General features: G+C 38.4%; 1 protein-coding gene across 5 annotated transcripts in view; it reads right to left on the bottom strand.

The window, feature by feature from the left end:
* Positions 1-18646, bottom strand: part of LOC138325608 (uncharacterized) — a 93467-nt gene that overhangs the window by 65656 nt on the left and 9165 nt on the right. The window contains exon 1 of one of the 5 annotated variants that reach the window (XM_069271385.1): positions 3774-4243. The exons of the other annotated variants lie outside the window; for them this stretch is intronic. Within the exon in view, the coding sequence (XP_069127486.1) occupies positions 3774-3794 (21 nt within the window). The 5' untranslated portion in view covers positions 3795-4243. Of the gene's footprint in view, positions 1-3773; positions 4244-18646 lie in introns of those variants that run through there. 5 annotated transcript variants of the gene reach the window in all.

The following is an 18646-nucleotide window of genomic DNA, read 5'->3' as shown; positions in this document are numbered from 1 at the left end:
ACAAACGCACCTACACACTCACAACACCACATAAATATACAAACAACTCACTACAATTGCAAACAATTACTTATCTATTATCAGGAATATCTCATCCAACTTGTCTGTAGATGCACATAGTATATAAGTATCGTTACCACACATTTTCACTTGAAAATATACTTTTAAGAGTCTGGGAAACAAGTTACAAATACCTCTGTCATGTAGTACTAAAGTTTGTATTATTGTTTATATACACAAAAGCAAATCCAAACGAAGCGACGACTGAATACTTCAAGTTTCTTTAATATCATTTTGTGACAGAAAACCAGGCTAATAAGGTACTATAACTAGATTTCACCGCATTATCATTTGACATACATTCCCGCCCCATTCCCGAAGTGCTTATCTAACTACTGTTGCTTTGCTTTTCAATTATTCTCAAGTAGTTCCCTGTTTATACGGCACAATTAGGCCTATCAAACTCTACACACAGTCACACCACTTAATGGATCTCTATGTACAAAAACCTCTTATTCAAGCACTTGCATGCAATAACTATAAAATTCCCTCAACGATCTCTTACATATGTAAAGTGAATTACCGACAGGGATATTGGTTATTTGGTTCACAAGTCAAACAAATTTAAATTGTCACATTTAAAATTATGTGTGTTGACAATTTCGGCTGTTTCCACTTGAGATGTAGAATACATGTAGCAGTAGGTAGGACAGAAGAGACAGAAGAGAGTTAAAACTTGTATTTGGTACTATACATTGCTATGGCCAGGTGTTTTAAACTTCAGACTGGCGACAACACCTTAGTATACTTACTACAGATGGGTAGTTATAGATAGCGCTCCCGTTTCACCTTGTAGAGATGACAGTGGTAAATTATAATGTATTCAGTCATGTAATTGCATATCGGTTATATATTGTACACATATATCTACATGATTGTAATTGTGTTCTATCCTAACTGCCAAGACTCATATTTTCCGTTTGCGAACTATTTATTGTATACTTACTAAAATAACAAAAGATAACGGGGACAAAATGCATATAGAAAAATGTTCCAGTACCAATAGTAGCAACTATAACTTTTCAACAATTCATGAAAAAAATGTAGACGACATAAGGTCACATAACAAAACGTTCACGATTCCTTTCGTCTTTTTCTTTATCGTTTGATTTATGCTATCCTTATGCTTATTTGGTCGGCATTCTATTAATTTATGCTTTAAGGCCTATAGAAAAAACATGCCATTATAACACAGAAAAACCGGAGTATCCGAATAAAAGCCATCGACCTATTATTGTTGGGTCATATACTTTAGGCACGGAGGAAATAGTATAATAGTGGAAACAGAAAGCAACCATTTACCAACACAGTTTTATCGGATTTCTCAAATTTCAAAAAATGTCCTGGCTCCTAACACAAGCTGATGCAGTAGTACGGTTTTTTTCTATGGGATACAATATAATATACAGTACTAATACTCAATTGATTTCTAAAGGTGTCAATCACTTAATTGTGTTTTGTATAATCCTTTGGCTACACTTTTTGCCTCATCATAACGAAGTCCGCCAGGTTATGTATGTTTTATTGAAATCCTAAATACTTTTGTACCTCTCGAGTGTAAGAAAAGGATTAGTTTTTAGACGCACCTGTCAAAGACCTCAAGGACCATAAGCATGTGCTTTGTATAAAAAAAAATTAACCATTTGAATAAAAAGATAAGTGCGAATTGGGTAGTTTAAACCATATTTGAGTGTTCGATGAAATGTTGACCCTGGTAGTTAGGCTGAGATCGATACTCGGTCACATTATCCTAGGTAGACTGACACACTTGGAGCCTTATTTTCTGCTTTTACTTAATTTAATATGAACTTTAAATAGATATCATTGACATTTGATGTATAAAATCACATTTAATATGGATTCCGATTGGCTCCATGACAACCTGCCTGGATAGTAACACGGATATGGTCGTTAGCGGACAGATGTCAAAAACTTACAGAGTGTCGCTTTCAAAGTGGCGCTTGTGCTATCTAGTATCAGAGCAGGCTAACAAATTTATACAGATTAATCCCGGTATGTATAGATCTATCACTATAATGGTTACCGACCAAGTCAATACGCGACATGCGGAAGAATATTAAAGAATCAAAATGTCCCTTCCCAGGAGAAGTACATGAACCATACACATTTGTAATTATTAGCTCTGTGATAGAGGTTTGATTTGTAGGAGATCTGGGTAAACTAATTTGCAGTGATTCCTTCAGTGGTTCTCTGAAGTGTATAATGTTGTCCTCGTACATGGTATTGAGGTATACAGTACATACATACTCTTAGTGGGTAATGTGATCAACGCTGCATACTCGACATATCAATGTCCAGAAGTCTTGGCTGGTTAGCTCCAAACAATATTATATCTACCTGTTATTCATTCAGCTGTATTGTTTTCAAATACTCAATTAAAAAGACAAATTACATGACCTAAAGAAACAGATGAAAGCGGTTTCCAAAACGTTTGGTTTTATGCTTTGAAGTTTCATGTCAGGTTAATCTATTATAGACTAGGTGGTTGCTACTTTATGAAAATGTTTAAAGATGATAAGCCTCTACTGTGTCAACTCTACAGGCCAAATGTTATCATCAGAAGTCAAGGGGTTGAATACAGGTCCAAGTAGATTGGAGTGGCCGACTCACAGGAGAAACTTTGGTCTTTGTTTGTTCCTTGGAGAGCTCTTGACAACTCAATGATTTAGTCTTTCCAAAGTGACCATTAGCAAAAGAATCTGCTAGAATGTCGAGTCTTTATTTAAATGAGCTATGTGTTTATGGAGACCGTCCTCCCTAATCTCTCTTATTGAATGAAAAGTGAATCAAACCAATATCATATTGTCTGTATTACCCATATGCTTGAGTAAATAAAACAATACAAATTCAATATATTGACTATCATGTCATAAATCCCGTCCATGATAGACGTACGGAGGTGTGTAAATCGTGTTTCCATGGCCATGCTGAATAAACAGACGACAGCCAACATATATTCCAGCATGCTACTACACAAGATATTGTTAAATCCAATTTACTATCACAGAAGCAAAATATACAGGTTTTATTGCCAGCATTAAAGTTCCAGCATATATAGTGTATGGCCAAGTTGATAACATCAAAGTGGGTAGCATATATGCACGTGTATGATAAATGTGTTTTTTATAGAAAGGAGCCAACAATATGTACACAAAACCTGTATATGTTTACGTCAGGTTTTGTGTTTAAATTATGACTTTATAACAATAGCTCTGAATGATTGTTAACTTCTGTAATTGAACCCTGTCAGTTTTGAGATTTTTGTAATTGCCCTAATTACCCTTCATCCATTGTTTATTTCCTATCGTATATCACAACAAGTAATTCCCAATAAGTAGCCAATCAAATCAACAAATACCTTGGTAACACAGGTAGGAATATACAGGTGAATTGCTATTCAAATTGTTGTTTAAACATCCAGTCTTAAACATTGAAAAGGCTAAATCCGTTAGCTCTGTAAATATACCTTAAGGCTTAGGTCTTCTAAATATTTACATATAACACTTTCAATTCAGACTTGAAATGATCAACTTGTTCTCGTTAACATCTGAAAAGCACGCATTTAATTAAAATGATATAAAGTCCTTACTGCAGTAAAACACCTTAGCCGTCGATCTCATAAAGATTAACAGTGGGTCAAAGATTAGCGACAGATCAACTAATCAGAAATATAAATTCAAAAATAAACTTACCCTTCGTCCAAGTTTCGGCATTTTCGGTCAGAGAATTATAATTCCTTATTTTTATCCGTGGATATAATTCTTCTAATTCATCTCATTTCGAGAGAGAATCACTTTTTACCATGAAAATTATTTTAGTGTTGCTCTCAGCGCCTATTAACCAGATAGAAAAGCACTTAGGTTGCCAACCCGCTATCGCCCGGCACTACCTTTACCGTTGTATATCGCCTATGTAAAGAAAACCATTTACATCTGAAAGGACTAGAGCTCGTCAGTTATACGTAGCCAGTCACCCGTACAATCTCCACTTCTATTTACACTGTCACTGTGTAGCACCAGAATTTACTAGCCGCACTTTCGTATGATATCTGTTCGTTTGTTTGAATTTTAAACCGAGATCCATTTAAAGTCCAACTATTGACTCGGGACAAGTTCATAGTGCTAGTCGCTCGGAGCCACACACACAGGACGGAATAGTCTAAAACAAAACCTTTGACAGCTAAACACGGTTATCTACCGATATCGCGTTCAGCTTGGAAGGAGGCACCGAAGGGACACAACTCGGTCACATTAAGTAATAAATGTTGCCAAGTATCGGTAACCAGTCGGAGAATACTCGAATATAACGTAAATATATCACAATTATCATACCACAACTGTTATTTTGATCAGAGGATAAACGGAAGGAATCAGGACAGTTGGTGTAACCTCGGATGACAGTGTAAAGTTGTGAAATGGAAAATTTTCATTCATGCATTTTTATGGCAGTGAAAAAAGTTGTAAAAACAAAACTTTTCACTCATGCCTTTCTATGGAAACCATTAAATTACGTTCATAACGGCAAAAATTAACAATTAACATCGGAACACAACTTTGTTACACCAAATGATTGTATAAACATTATTCTGTCTATGCCAATCAATTTCCTAAACTTTATACACAGTTATGTATTTACTTTACTTACTTAGATAAACACACGCTAATCGATCGTCAGTTATTGTAATCGGTTACCTTTGTGATACATCTGTGATGTGAAAGTGTCACTATGGCTGTTAGAGGACTTAATCAATAATTTAGAACAATTATATATCAGTGACCACTTCTGAAACACTGTGTTAAATGGACATTGATCCTAATGCTCATGTGCTGGGAGGGTATTCACATTTATTCAATAAACGTTCGTTCTATTTCGGATAATAGTTTATCAGTAATACGGTGATGTTGAATATATAAATAAATACTATATATACATGTAGTTGTATCATCACAGGCCAGATACTACACTTTAATGATTCTATGTTATAGCTTTAATTTAAGGTCTCTTATGAAAGAATGAGTGGAAATTATGTTATTTTTATGTGATATACATTTAGGAGGATAAAAGAGATGAGCCATGTATAAGTGTTGTAGTGATTTAGAACCCTCCTGTGTGGGGACATTTGTTTATGTTTTTGAAGGCTGTTCCCTGTAATCCAACCTTGACAGCCTTCAGATGTATAAGATGTTTTTGGGGCATTAATTGTTGTTTTGTAAAAAAAAGTGTAAAGTTTGCACAAAATACACACAAGTCCTTCATTACCTTTTATTATTTATCGCAATACATTATTGATAAGATTCGACAGTGATACAAAATATTGATAACATTGCAATATCCGTAGACAAAACATAATTTACAAAATCACAACGTTCTACTCATAAAGGCATAAAAAAATCATCATTCAAAACTTCGAAAGCAATTCGAAGCTGAATACATATTGACATTGCGAACGATTAAATCATCATTTAGCACCGTTGTACAACATGCATGCTAAAAATAAGATACTTCTCCTTGAGAATCTTGAGAACTGGAGAAATGAACAAAGAGCGCACAAAGCCTTGTCAACTTCTTTCATTATCCAGATAAATCTGTACAAGTTTCACTCAACCGCAGTTCTTTAAAATGTGTGTCACAATGTTCGCTCTTTTATAAGATTTTTGTTGTAAAAATGAATCAAAATTTGTCACCCTTACTACCGTATATCCTGTTCTTTTTTTCTCCATAATATGCTACTGGTCTTTCTCAGCTATAGTCCAGCTATGTCATGGCTAAATCTACCGTACCAAAGCTATAGTCCAGCTATGTCATGGCTAAATCTACCGTACCAAAGCTATATTCCAGCTATGTCATGGCTTAATCTGCCGTACCAAAGCTATAGTCCAGCTATGTCATGGCTTAATCTACGGTACCAAAGCTATATTCCAGCTATGTCATGGCTAAATCTACCGTACCAAAGCTATATTCCAGCTATTTCATGGCTAAATCTACCGTACCAAAGCTATAGTCCAGCTATGTCATGGCTAAATCCACCGTACAAAAGCTATAGTCCAGCTATGTCATGGCTTAATCTACGGTACCAAAAGCTATATTCCAGCTATGTCATGGCTTAATCTACGGTACCAAAGCTATATTCCAGCTATGTCATGGCTAAATCTACCGTACCAAAGCTATATTCCAGCTATGTCATGGCTAGTCTACCGTACCAAAGCCATTTTACAGCTATGTCATGGCTTAATCTACCGTACCAAAGCCATATTCCATGGCCAGCTATGTCATGGCTAGTCTACCGTACAAAAGCTATAGTCCAGCTATGCCATGGCTTAATCTACCGTACCAAAGTTATAGTCCAGCTATGTCATGGCTAGTCTACCGAACTAAAGCCATATTCCATGGCCAGCTATGTCATGGCTAGTCTACCGTACAAAAGCTATATTCCAGCTATGTCATGGATAAATCTACCGTACCAAAGCTATATTCCAGCTATGTCATGGCTTAATCTACCGTACCAAAGCTATATTCCAGCTATGTCATGGCTAATCTATCGTACCAAAGCTATAGTCCAGCTATGTCGTGGCTTAATCTACCGTACCAAAGCTATATTCCATCTATGTCATGGCTAGTCTACCGAACCAAAGCCATATTCCATGGCCAGCTATGTCATGGCTAAATCTACCGTACCAAAGCCATATTCTAGCTATGTCATGGATAAATCTACCGTACCAAAGCTATATTCCAGCTATGTCATGGCTAGTCTACCGTACAAAAGCTATATTCCTGCTATGTCATGGCTAAATCTACCGTACCAAAGCTATATTCCAGCTATGTCATGGCTTAATCTACCGTACCAAAGCTATATTCCAGCTATGTCATGGCTAGTCTACCAAACCAAAGCCATATTCCATGGCCAGCTATGTCATGGCTAGTCGACCGTACAAAAGCTATATTCCAGCTATGTCATGGCTAGTCTACCGTACAAAAGCTATATTCCAGCTATGTCATGGCTTAATCTACGGTATTAAAGCTATATTCCAGCTATGTCATGGCTAATATACGTACCAAAGCTATACTCCAGCTATGTCATGGCTTAATATACGTACCAAAGCTATACTCCAGCTATGTCATGGCTTAATCTACCGTACCAAAGCTATATTCCATCTATGTAATGGCTAGTCTACCGAACCAAAGCCATATTCCTTGGCCAGCTATGTCATGGCTAAATCTACCGTACAAAAGCCATATTCCAGCTATGTCATGGCTAAATCTACCGTACCAAAGCTATATTCTAGCTATGTCATGGCTAAATCTACCGTATCAAAGTTATATTCCGGCTATGTCATGGCTAGTCTACCGTACCAAAGCTATAGTCCAGCTGTGTCATGTCTAGTCTACCATACCAAAGCCATATTCCAGCTATGTCATGGCTTAATCTACCGTACCAAAGCTATACACCAGCTATGTCAAGGCTAGTCTACCGTACCAAAGTTATATTCCAGCTATGTCATGGCTAAATCTACCGTACCAAAGCTATAGTCCAGCTATGTCATGGCTCAATCTACCGTACCAAAGCTATATTCCAGCTATGTCATGGCTAAATCTACCGTACCAAAGCTATAGTCCAGCTATGTCATGGCTAAATCTACCGTACCAAAGCTATATTCCAGCTATGTCATGGCTAAATCTACCGTACCAAAGCTATAGTCCAGCTATGTCATGGCTAAATCTACCGTACCAAACCTATAGTCCAGCTATGTCATGTCTAGTCTACCGCACCAAAGTTATATTCCGGCTATGTCATGGGTAAATCTACCGTACCAAAGTTATATTCCAGCTATGTCATGGGTAAATCTACCGTACCAAAGTTATATTCCAGCTATGTCATGGCTAGTCTACCGTACCAAAGCTATATTCCGGCTATGTCATGGCTAAATCTACCGTACCAAAGCCATTTTCCAGCTATGTCATGGCTAAATCTACTGTACCAAAGTTATATTCCAGCTATGTCATGGCTAGTCTACCGTACCAAAGTTAAATTCCGGCTATGTCATGGCTAAATCTACCGTACCAAAGTTATATTCCAGCTATGTCATGGCTAAATCTACCGTACCAAAGTTATATTCTAGCTATGTCATGGCTAGTCTACTGTACCAAAGTTATATTCCGGCTATGTCATGGCTATATCTACCGTACCAAAGTTATATTCCAGCTATGTCATGGCTAAATCTACCGTACCAAAGTTATATTCCAGCTATGTTATGGCTAAATCTACCGTACCAAACCTATAGTCCAGCTATGTCATGGCTAAATCTACCGTACCAAAGTTATAGTCCAGCTATGTCATGGCTAAATCTACAGTACCAAAGTTTTATTCCAGCTACGTCATGGCTAAATCTACCGTACCAAAGTTATAGTCCAGCTATGTCATGGCAAAATCTACCGTACCAAAGTTATACTCCAGCTATGTCATGGCTTAATCTACCGTACCAAAGTTATAGTCCAGCTATGTCATGGCTTAATCTACCGTACCAAAGCAATATTCCAGCTATGTTATGGCTAAATCTACCGTACCAAAGTTATAGTCCAGCTATGTCATGGCTAAATCTACCGTACCAAAGTTATAGTCCAGCTATGTCATGGCTTAATCTACCGTACCAAAGCTATAGTCCAGCTATGTCATGGCTAAATCTACCGTACCAAAGTTATAGTCCAGCTATGTCATGGCTAGTCTACCGAACCAAACCATATTCCATGGCCAGCTATGTCATGGCTAGTCTACCGTACAAAAGCTATATTCCAGCTATGTCATGGATAAATCTACCGTACCAAAGCTATATTCCAGCTATGTCATGGCTTAATCTACCGTACCAAAGCTATATTCCAGCTATGTCATGGCTAATCTATCGTACCAAAGCTATAGTCCAGCTATGTCATGGCTTAATCTACCGTACCAAAGCTATATTCCATCTATGTCATGGCTAGTCTACCGAACCAAAGCCATATTCCATGGCCAGCTATGTCATGGCTAAATCTACCGTACCAAAGCCATATTCCAGCTATGTCATGGATAAATCTACCGTACCAAAGTTATATTCCAGCTATGTCATGGCTAGTCTACCGTACAAAAGCTATATTCCTGCTATGTCATGGCTTAATCTACCGTACCAAAGCTATATTCCAGCTATGTCATGGCTAAATCTATCGTACCAAAGCTATAGTCCAGCTATGTCATGGCTTAATCTACCGTACCAAAGCTATAGTCCAGCTATGTCATGGCTAGTCTACCGAACCAAAGCCATATTCCATGGCCAGCTATGTCATGGCTAGTCTACCGTACCAAAGCTATATTCCAGCTATGTCATGGCTAAATCTACCGTACCAAAGCTATATTCTAGCTATGTCATGGCTAAATCTACCGTACCAAAGTTATATTCCGGCTATGTCATGGCTAGTCTACCGTACCAAAGCTATAGTCCAGCTGTGTCATGTCTAGTCTACCGTACCAAAGCCATATTCCAGCTATGTCATGGCTAGTCTACCGTACCAAAGCCATATTCCAGCTATGTCATGGCTAAATCTACCGTACCAAAGCTATACACCAGCTATGTCAAGGCTAGTCTACCGTACCAAAGTTATATTCCAGCTATGTCATGGCTAAATCTACCGTACCAAAGCTATAGTCCAGCTATGTCATGGCTAAATCTACCGTACCAAAGCTATATTCCAGCTATGTCATGGCTAAATCTACCGTACCAAAGCTATAGTCCAGCTATGTCATGGCTAGTCTACCGTACCAAAGCCATATTCCAGCTATGTCATGGCTAAATCTACCGTACCAAAGCTAAAGTCCAGGTATGTCATGGCTAAATCTACCGTACCAAAGTTATATTCCAGCTATGTCATGTCTAGTCTACCGCACCAAAGTTATATTCCGGCTATGTCATGGGTAAATCTACCGTACCAAAGTTATATTCCAGCTATGTCATGGGTAAATCTACCGTACCAAAGTTATATTCCAGCTATGTCATGGCTAGTCTACCGTACCAAAGCTATATTCCGGCTATGTCATGGCTAAATCTACCGTACCAAAGCCATTTTCCAGCTATGTCATGGCTAAATCTACTGTACCAAAGTTATATTCCAGCTATGTCATGGCTAGTCTACCGTACCAAAGTTATATTCCGGCTATGTCATGGCTAAATCTACCGTACCAAAGTTATATTCCAGCTATGTCATGGCTAAATCTACCGTACCAAAGTTATATTCCAGCTATGTCATGGCTAGTCTACCGTACCAAAGTTATATTCCAGCTATGTCATGGCTAAATCTACCGTACCAAAGCTATAGTCCAGCTATGTCATGGCTAAATCTACCGTACCAAAGCTATAGTCCAGCTATGTCATGGCTAAATCTACCGTACCAAAGTTATATTCCAGCTATGTCATGGCTAAATCTACCGTACCAAAGTTATATTCTAGCTATGTCATGGCTAGTCTACCGTACCAAAGTTATATTCCGGCTATGTCATGGCTAAATCTACCGTACCAAAGTTATATTCCAGCTATGTCATGGCTAAATCTACCGTACCAAAGTTATATTCCAGCTATGTCATGGCTAAATCTACCGTACCAAAGTTATAGTCCAGCTATGTCATGGCTAAATCTACAGTACCAAAGTTTTATTCCAGCTACGTCATGGCTAAATCTACCGTACCAAAGTTATAGTCCAGCTATGTCATGGCAAAATCTACCGTACCAAAGTTATACTCCAGCTATGTCATGGCTTAATCTACCGTACCAAAGTTATAGTCCAGCTATGTCATGGCTTAATCTACCGTACCAAAGCTATATTCCAGCTATGTTATGGCTAAATCTACCGTACCAAAGTTATAGTCCAGCTATGTCATGGCTAAATCTACCGTACCAAAGCTATAGTCCAGCTATGTCATGGCTAAATCTACCGTACCAAAGTTATAGTCCAGCTATGTCTTGGCTAGTCTACCGAACCAAACCATATTCCATGGCCAGCTATGTCATGGCTAGTCTACCGTACAAAAGCTATATTCCAGCTATGTCATGGATAATCTACCGTACCAAAGCTATATTCCAGCTATGTCATGGCTTAATCTACCGTACCAAAGCTATATTCCAGCTATGTCATGGCTAATCTATCGTACCAAAGCTATAGTCCAGCTATGTCATAGCTTAATCTACCGTACCAAAGCTATATTCCATATATGTCATGGCTAGTCTACCGAACCAAAGCCATATTCCATGGCCAGCTATGTCATGGCTAAATCTACCGTACCAAAGCCATATTCCAGCTATGTCATGGATAAATCTACCGTACCAAAGTTATATTCCAGCTATGTCATGGCTAGTCTACCGTAAAAAAGCTATATTCCTGCTATGTCATGGCTTAATCTACCGTACCAAAGCTATATTCCAGCTATGTCATGGCTAAATCTATCGTACCAAAGCTATAGTCCAGCTATGTCATGGCTTAATCTACCGTACCAAAGGTATAGTCCAGCTATGTCATGGCTAGTCTACCGAACCAAAGCTATATTCCATGGCCAGCTATGTCATGGCTAGTCTACCGTACCAAAGCTATATTCCAGCTATGTCATGGATAAATCTACCGTACCAAAGCTATATTCCAGCTATGTCATGGATAAATCTACCGTACCAAAGCTATAGTCCAGCTATGTCATGGCTAGTCTACCGAACCAAAGCCATATTCCATGGCCAGCTATGTCATGGCTAGTCTACCGTACCAAAGCTATATTCCAGCTATGTCATGGATAAATCTACCGTACCAAAGCTATATTCCAGCTATGTCATGGCTTTATCTACCGTACCAAAGCTATATTCCAGCTATGTCATGGCTAATATACGTACCAAAGCTATACTCCAGCTATGTCATGGCTTAATCTACCGTACCAAAGCTATATTCCATCTATGTCATGGCTAGTCTACCGAACCAAAGCCATATTCCATGGCCAGCTATGTCATGGCTAAATCTACCGTACAAAAGCCATATTTCAGCTATGTCATGGCTAAATCTACCGTACCAAAGCTATAGTCCAGCTGTGTCATGTCTAATCTACCGTACCAAAGCCATATCCCAGCTATGTCATGGCTAGTCTACCGTACCAAAGTTATATTCTAGCTATGTCATGGCTAAATCTACCGTACCAAAGTTATATTCCGGCTATGTCAATGGCTAGTCTACCATACCAAAGCTATAGTCCAGCTATGTCATGGCTTAATCTACCGTACCAAAGCTATAGACCAGCTATGTCATGGCTAGTTTACCGTACCAAAGTTATATTCCAGCTATGTCATGGCTAAATCTACCGTACCAAACCTATATTCCAGCTATGTCATGTCTTAATCTACCGTACCAAAGCCATATTCCATGGCCAGCTATGTCATGGCTTAATCTACCGTACCAAAGTTATAGTCCAGCTATGTCATGGCTAAATCTACCGTACCAAAGTTATAGTTCAGCTATGTCATGGCTAAATCTACCGTACCAAAGTTATAGTCCAGCTATGTCATGGCTAAATCTATTGTACTAAAGTTATAGTCCAGCTATGTCATGGCTAAATCTACCGTACTAAAGTTATAGTCCAGCTATGTCATGGCTAAATCTACCGTACTAAAGTTATAGTCCAGCTATGTCATGGCTAAATCTACCGTACCAAAGTTATAGTCCAGCTATGTCATGGCTTAATCTACCGTACCAAAGTTATATTCCAGCTATGTCATGTCTTAATCTACCGTACCAAAGTTATATTCCAGCTATGTCATGTCTTAATCTACCGTACCAAAGTTATAGTCCAGCTATGTCATGGCTAAATCTACCGTACCAAAGCTATAGTCCAGCTATGTCATGTCTTAATCTACCGTACCAAAGTTATATTCCAGCTATGTCATGTCTTAATCTACCGTACCAAAGTTATATTCCAGCTATGTCATGTCTTAATCTACCGTACCAAAGTTATAGTCCAGCTATGTCATGGCTAAATCTACCGTACCAAAGTTATAGTCCAGCTATGTCATGGCTTAATCTACCGTACCAAAGTTATAGTCCAGCTATGTCATGGCTAAATCTACCGTACCAAAGTTATAGTCCAGCTATGTCATGGCTTAATCTACCGTACCAAAGCTATAGTCCAGCTATGTCATGGCTAGTCTACCGTACCAAAGCTATAGTCCAGCTATGTCATGGCTAGTCTACCGAACCAAAGCCATATTCCATGGCCAGCTATGTCATGGCTAGTCTACCGTACAAAAGCTATATTCCAGCTATGTCATGGATAAATCTACCGTACCAAAGCTATATTCCAGCTATGTCATGGCTTAATCTACCGTACCAAAGCTATATTCCAGCTATGTCATGGCTAATCTACGTACCAAAGCTATAGTCCAGCTATGTCATGGCTTAATCTACCGTACCAAAGCTATATTCCATCTATGTCATGGCTAGTCTACCGAACCAAAGCCATATTCCATGGCCAGCTATGTCATGGCTAAATCTACCGTACCAAAGCCATATTCCAGCTATGTCATGGCTAAATCTACCGTACCAAAGCTATATTCCAGCTATGTCATGGCTAGTCTACCGTACCAAAGCTATATTCCAGCTATGTCATGGCTAGTCTACCGTACCAAAGCTATATTCCAGCTATGTCATGGCTAAATCTACCGTACCAAAGCTATAGTCCAGCTATGTCATGGCTAAATCTACCGTACCAAAGCTATAGTCCAGCTATGTCATGGCTAGTCTACCGTACCAAAGCTATATTCCATGGCCAGCTATGTCATGGCTAGTCTACCGTACCAAAGCTATATTCCAGCTATGTCATGGCTAAATCTACCGTACCAAAGCTATATTCCAGCTATGTCATGGCTAAATCTACCGTACCAAAGCTATAGTCCAGCTATGTCATGGCTAGTCTACCGTACCAAAGCCATATTCCATGGCCAGCTATGTCATGGCTAGTCTACCGTACCAAAGCTATATTCCAGCTTTGTCATGGCTAAATCTACCGTACCAAAGCTATATTCCAGCTATGTCATGGCTAAATCTACCGTACCAAAGCTATATTCCAGCTATGTCATGGCTAAATCTACCGTACCAAAGCTATAGTCCAGCTATGTCATGGCTTAATCTACCGTACCAAAGTTATATCCAGCTATGTCATGGCTAATCTACCGTACCAAAGTTATATGTCCAGCTATGTCATGGCTAAATCTACCGTACAAAATATCAGCTATGTCATGGCTAAATCTACCGTACCAAAGTTATAGTCCAGCTATGTCATGGCTAAATCTACCGTACCAAAGATATCCAGCTATGTCATGGCTAATCTACCGTACCAAAGTTATATCAGCTATGTCATGGCTAAATCTACCGTACCAAAGTTATAGTCCAGCTATGTCATGGCTAAATCTACCGTACCAAAGTTATAGTCCAGCTATGTCATGGCTTAATCTACCGTACCAAAGTTATAGTCCAGCTATGTCATGGCTTAATCTACCGTACCAAAGTTATAGTCCAGCTATGTCATGGCTAAATCTACCGTACCAAAGTTATAGTCCAGCTATGTCATGGCTAAATCTACCGTACCAAAGTTATAGTCCAGCTATGTCATGGCTAAATCTACCGTACCAAAGTTATAGTCCAGCTATGTCATGGCTAAATCTACCGTACCAAAGTTATAGTCCAGCTATGTCATGGCTAAATCTACCGTACCAAAGTTATAGTCCAGCTATGTCATGGCTAAATCTACCGTACCAAAGTATAGTCCAGCTATGTCATGGCTAAATCTACCGTACCAAAGTTATAGTCCAGCTATGTCATGGCTAAATCTACCGTACCAAAGTTATAGTCCAGCTATGTCATGGCTAAATCTACCGTACCAAAGTTATAGTCCAGCTATGTCATGGCTTAATCTACCGTACCAAAGTTATAGTCCAGCTATGTCATGGCTAAATCTACCGTACCAAAGTTATAGTCCAGCTATGTCATGGCTAAATCTACCGTACCAAAGTTATAGTCCAGCTATGTCATGGCTAAATCTACCGTACCAAAGTTATATTCCAGCTATGTCATGGCTAAATCTACCGTACCAAAGTTATAGTCCAGCTATGTCATGGCTAAATCTACCGTACCAAAGTTATAGTCCAGCTATGTCATGTCTTAATCTACCGTACCAAAGTTATAGTCCAGCTATGTCATGGCTAAATCTACCGTACCAAAGTTATAGTCCAGCTATGTCATGGCTTAATCTACCGTACCAAAGTTATATTCCAGCTATGTCATGTCTTAATCTACCGTACCAAAGTTATATTCCAGCTATGTCATGCTTACGTCAATTATTCTATGTCAGCTAATCTACCGTACCAAAGTTATAGTCCAGCTATGTCATGGCTAAATCTACCGTACCAAAGTTATAGTCCGCTATGTCATAAATCTACGTTACCAAAGTTATAGTCCAGCTATGTCATGGCTAAATCTACCGTACCAAAGTTATAGTCCAGCTATGTCATGGCTAAATCTACCGTACCAAAGTTATATTCCAGCTATGTCATGGCTTAATCTACCGTACCAAAGTTATAGTCCAGCTATGTCATGGCTTAATCTACCGTACCAAAGTTATAGTCCAGCTATGTCATGGCTAAATCTACCGTACCAAAGTTATAGTCCAGCTATGTCATGGCTAAATCTACCGTACCAAAGTTATAGTCCAGCTATGTCATGGCTTAATCTACCGTACCAAAGTTATATTCCAGCTATGTCATGTCTTAATCTACCGTACCAAAGTTATAGTCCAGCTATGTCATGGCTAAATCTACCGTACCAAAGTTATAGTCCAGCTATGTCATGGCTAAATCTACCGTACCAAAGTTATAGTCCAGCTATGTCATGGCTAAATCTACCGTACCAAAGTTATAGTCCAGCTATGTCATGGCTAAATCTACCGTACCAAAGTTATAGTCCAGCTATGTCATGGCTAAATCTACCGTACCAAAGTTATAGTCCAGCTATGTCATGGCTTAATCTACCGTATTAAAGTTATAGTCCAGCTATGTCATGGCTTAATCTACCGTATTAAAGTTATAGTCCAGCTATGTCATGGCTTAATCTACCGTATTAAAGTTATAGTCAAGCTATGTCATGGCTAAATCTACCGTACCAAAGTTATAGTCAAGCTATGTCATGGCTAAATCTACCGTACCAAAGTTATAGTCCAGCTATGTCATGGCTAAATCTACCGTACCAAAGTTATAGTCCAGCTATGTCATGGCTAAATCTACCGTACCAAAGTTATAGTCCAGCTATGTCATGGCTAAATCTACCGTACCAAAGTTATAGTCCAGCTATGTCATGGCTAAATCTACCGTACCAAAGTTATAGTCCAGCTATGTCATGGCTTAATCTACCGTATTAAAGTTATAGTCCAGCTATGTCATGGCTTAATCTACCGTATTAAAGTTATAGTCCAGCTATGTCATGGCTTAATCTACCGTATTAAAGTTATAGTCCAGCTATGTCATGGCTTAATCTACCGTACCAAAGTTATAGTCTAGCTATGTCATGGCTTAATCTACCGTACCAAAGTTATAGTCTAGCTATGTCATGGCTTAATCTACCGTATTAAAGTTATAGTCCAGCTATGTCATGGCTTAATCTACCGTACCAAAGTTATAGTCCAGCTATGTCATGGCTAAATCTACCGTACCAAAGTTATAGTCAAGCTATGTCATGGCTAAATCTACCGTACCAAAGTTATAGTCCAGCTATGTCATGGCTAAATCTACCGTACCAAAGTTATAGTCCAGCTATGTCATGGCTAAATCTACCGTACCAAAGTTATAGTCCAGCTATGTCATGGCTAAATCTACCGTACCAAAGTTATAGTCCAGCTATGTCATGGCTAAATCTACCGTACCAAAGTTATAGTCCAGCTATGTCATGGCTAAATCTACCGTACCAAAGTTATAGTCCAGCTATGTCATGGCTAAATCTACCGTACCAAAGTTATAGTCCAGCTATGTCATGGCTAAATCTACCGTACCAAAGTTATATTCCAGCTATGTCATGGCTAAATCTACCGTACCAAAGTTATATTCCAGCTATGTCATGGCTAAATCTACCGTACCAAAGTTATAGTCCAGCTATGTCATGGCTTAATCTACCGTACCAAAGTTATAGTCCAGCTATGTTACAGTGTATGGCATATCTATTACCAAAAAGGTGACAGTATAGTCCCAATAGTAATGTAATTTCAGTTCAATTGTACCAGTTTTAAAAAGGTCATACTAAGTCGGTCAAAAGATTAACTGAATAGCACTTTTAGTTCAAATGTAACAACTTTATAAAAATGACATATCAAAAGCTTTTTAAACAGACTATTTGAATAGCGACATGGAAGGTACTTTCAATCTTTTTTCAGAATGTGGCTTTTATCAGTTGAAGGAATTTGGGGGGTTATCGCCGTGTGTGAGGAGGACTCTAGCTTACAACAATGGGTATGACGTCAAAGTCAACGGGTTAAAGAAGTAAGACAATTGTAGTTCACAATAAGATAGCACCCCGCGACAGTAATCATACATGAACCAGACTTACAATTTGCAGTTTAAATGATAGTTAGAAAAAGTACACGTAGTCATTTAAAGGCCATGATGAGTTAAGAACTATCTCATCTCAATTGAAAATTTCAATTAAAGGGCAAATGTATTCCCTTTTATGAAATAGCTTATTTACTTAGTGTCGAATGCTTTTAAACAGACAAACTGCTGGTGTGATAGTATTCACGTTAACAGAAATGGAAGTGCCCTGGAAATAAAAGAAAAGGTTTGCTCTGATTTGAGAGAAAAAGAAGAATTCAAGTTTATATTCCCTTATCACAAATAAAGTTGATCCTATGTTGCTTTGTTGACGTCATGATGTATTGTTCTCAACCAGGACATTACTGTGTTGTGTTGATATAGCAAATTACACGCAGATAAGTGCAAGGTAATAGTATTATCAATACAAAAACGTGATATGGTTATTGTAAGGGAGGCCATGATCGACATGAAGTCTGCATTTTGAATACAATCCCAAACAATTTATTCCGGAATCTACCATTGTATTGTGATGAATACAATACAGTATTTGCTTTACAATGCCAATCAAAAGATTTACAACAATTAATTTAACTATTGTTAGATGGTGTTACATCATTCGTATTTACAATTCAGTTACTGGTTAGAGATCAGAAGCTGCAATATTGTAGCTCACAGGACTTCTAGACTAATACTAGTGTCGTCTTCAGAGCTACAATTGGTGTCCATCACTGCTAGTGGAGCAGAGTTTTAAAAAATGAAAAAGGCTATTTATACCTTTATGTGCGTGTTATTGAGTCAGCTTTATATCCCTTACCTACCAGGCGAGATATACAGGATTTAAGTTAGATATAAATATGGCGGTCTTTATAAAGGAAAAATGTAGTGCATTTCCAAACGGTAAGATAGATATTATCAATTATTGTAATGTTGGTTTTAGAAACATAAAGATG

The sequence above is a fragment of the Argopecten irradians genome, chromosome 6 (assembly GCF_041381155.1).
Source record: "Argopecten irradians isolate NY chromosome 6, Ai_NY, whole genome shotgun sequence".
Classification (NCBI taxonomy): domain Eukaryota; kingdom Metazoa; phylum Mollusca; class Bivalvia; order Pectinida; family Pectinidae; genus Argopecten; species Argopecten irradians.
Note: the sequence above shows the minus strand (reverse complement) of the source record. Positions and strands in the feature narration are given on the sequence as shown.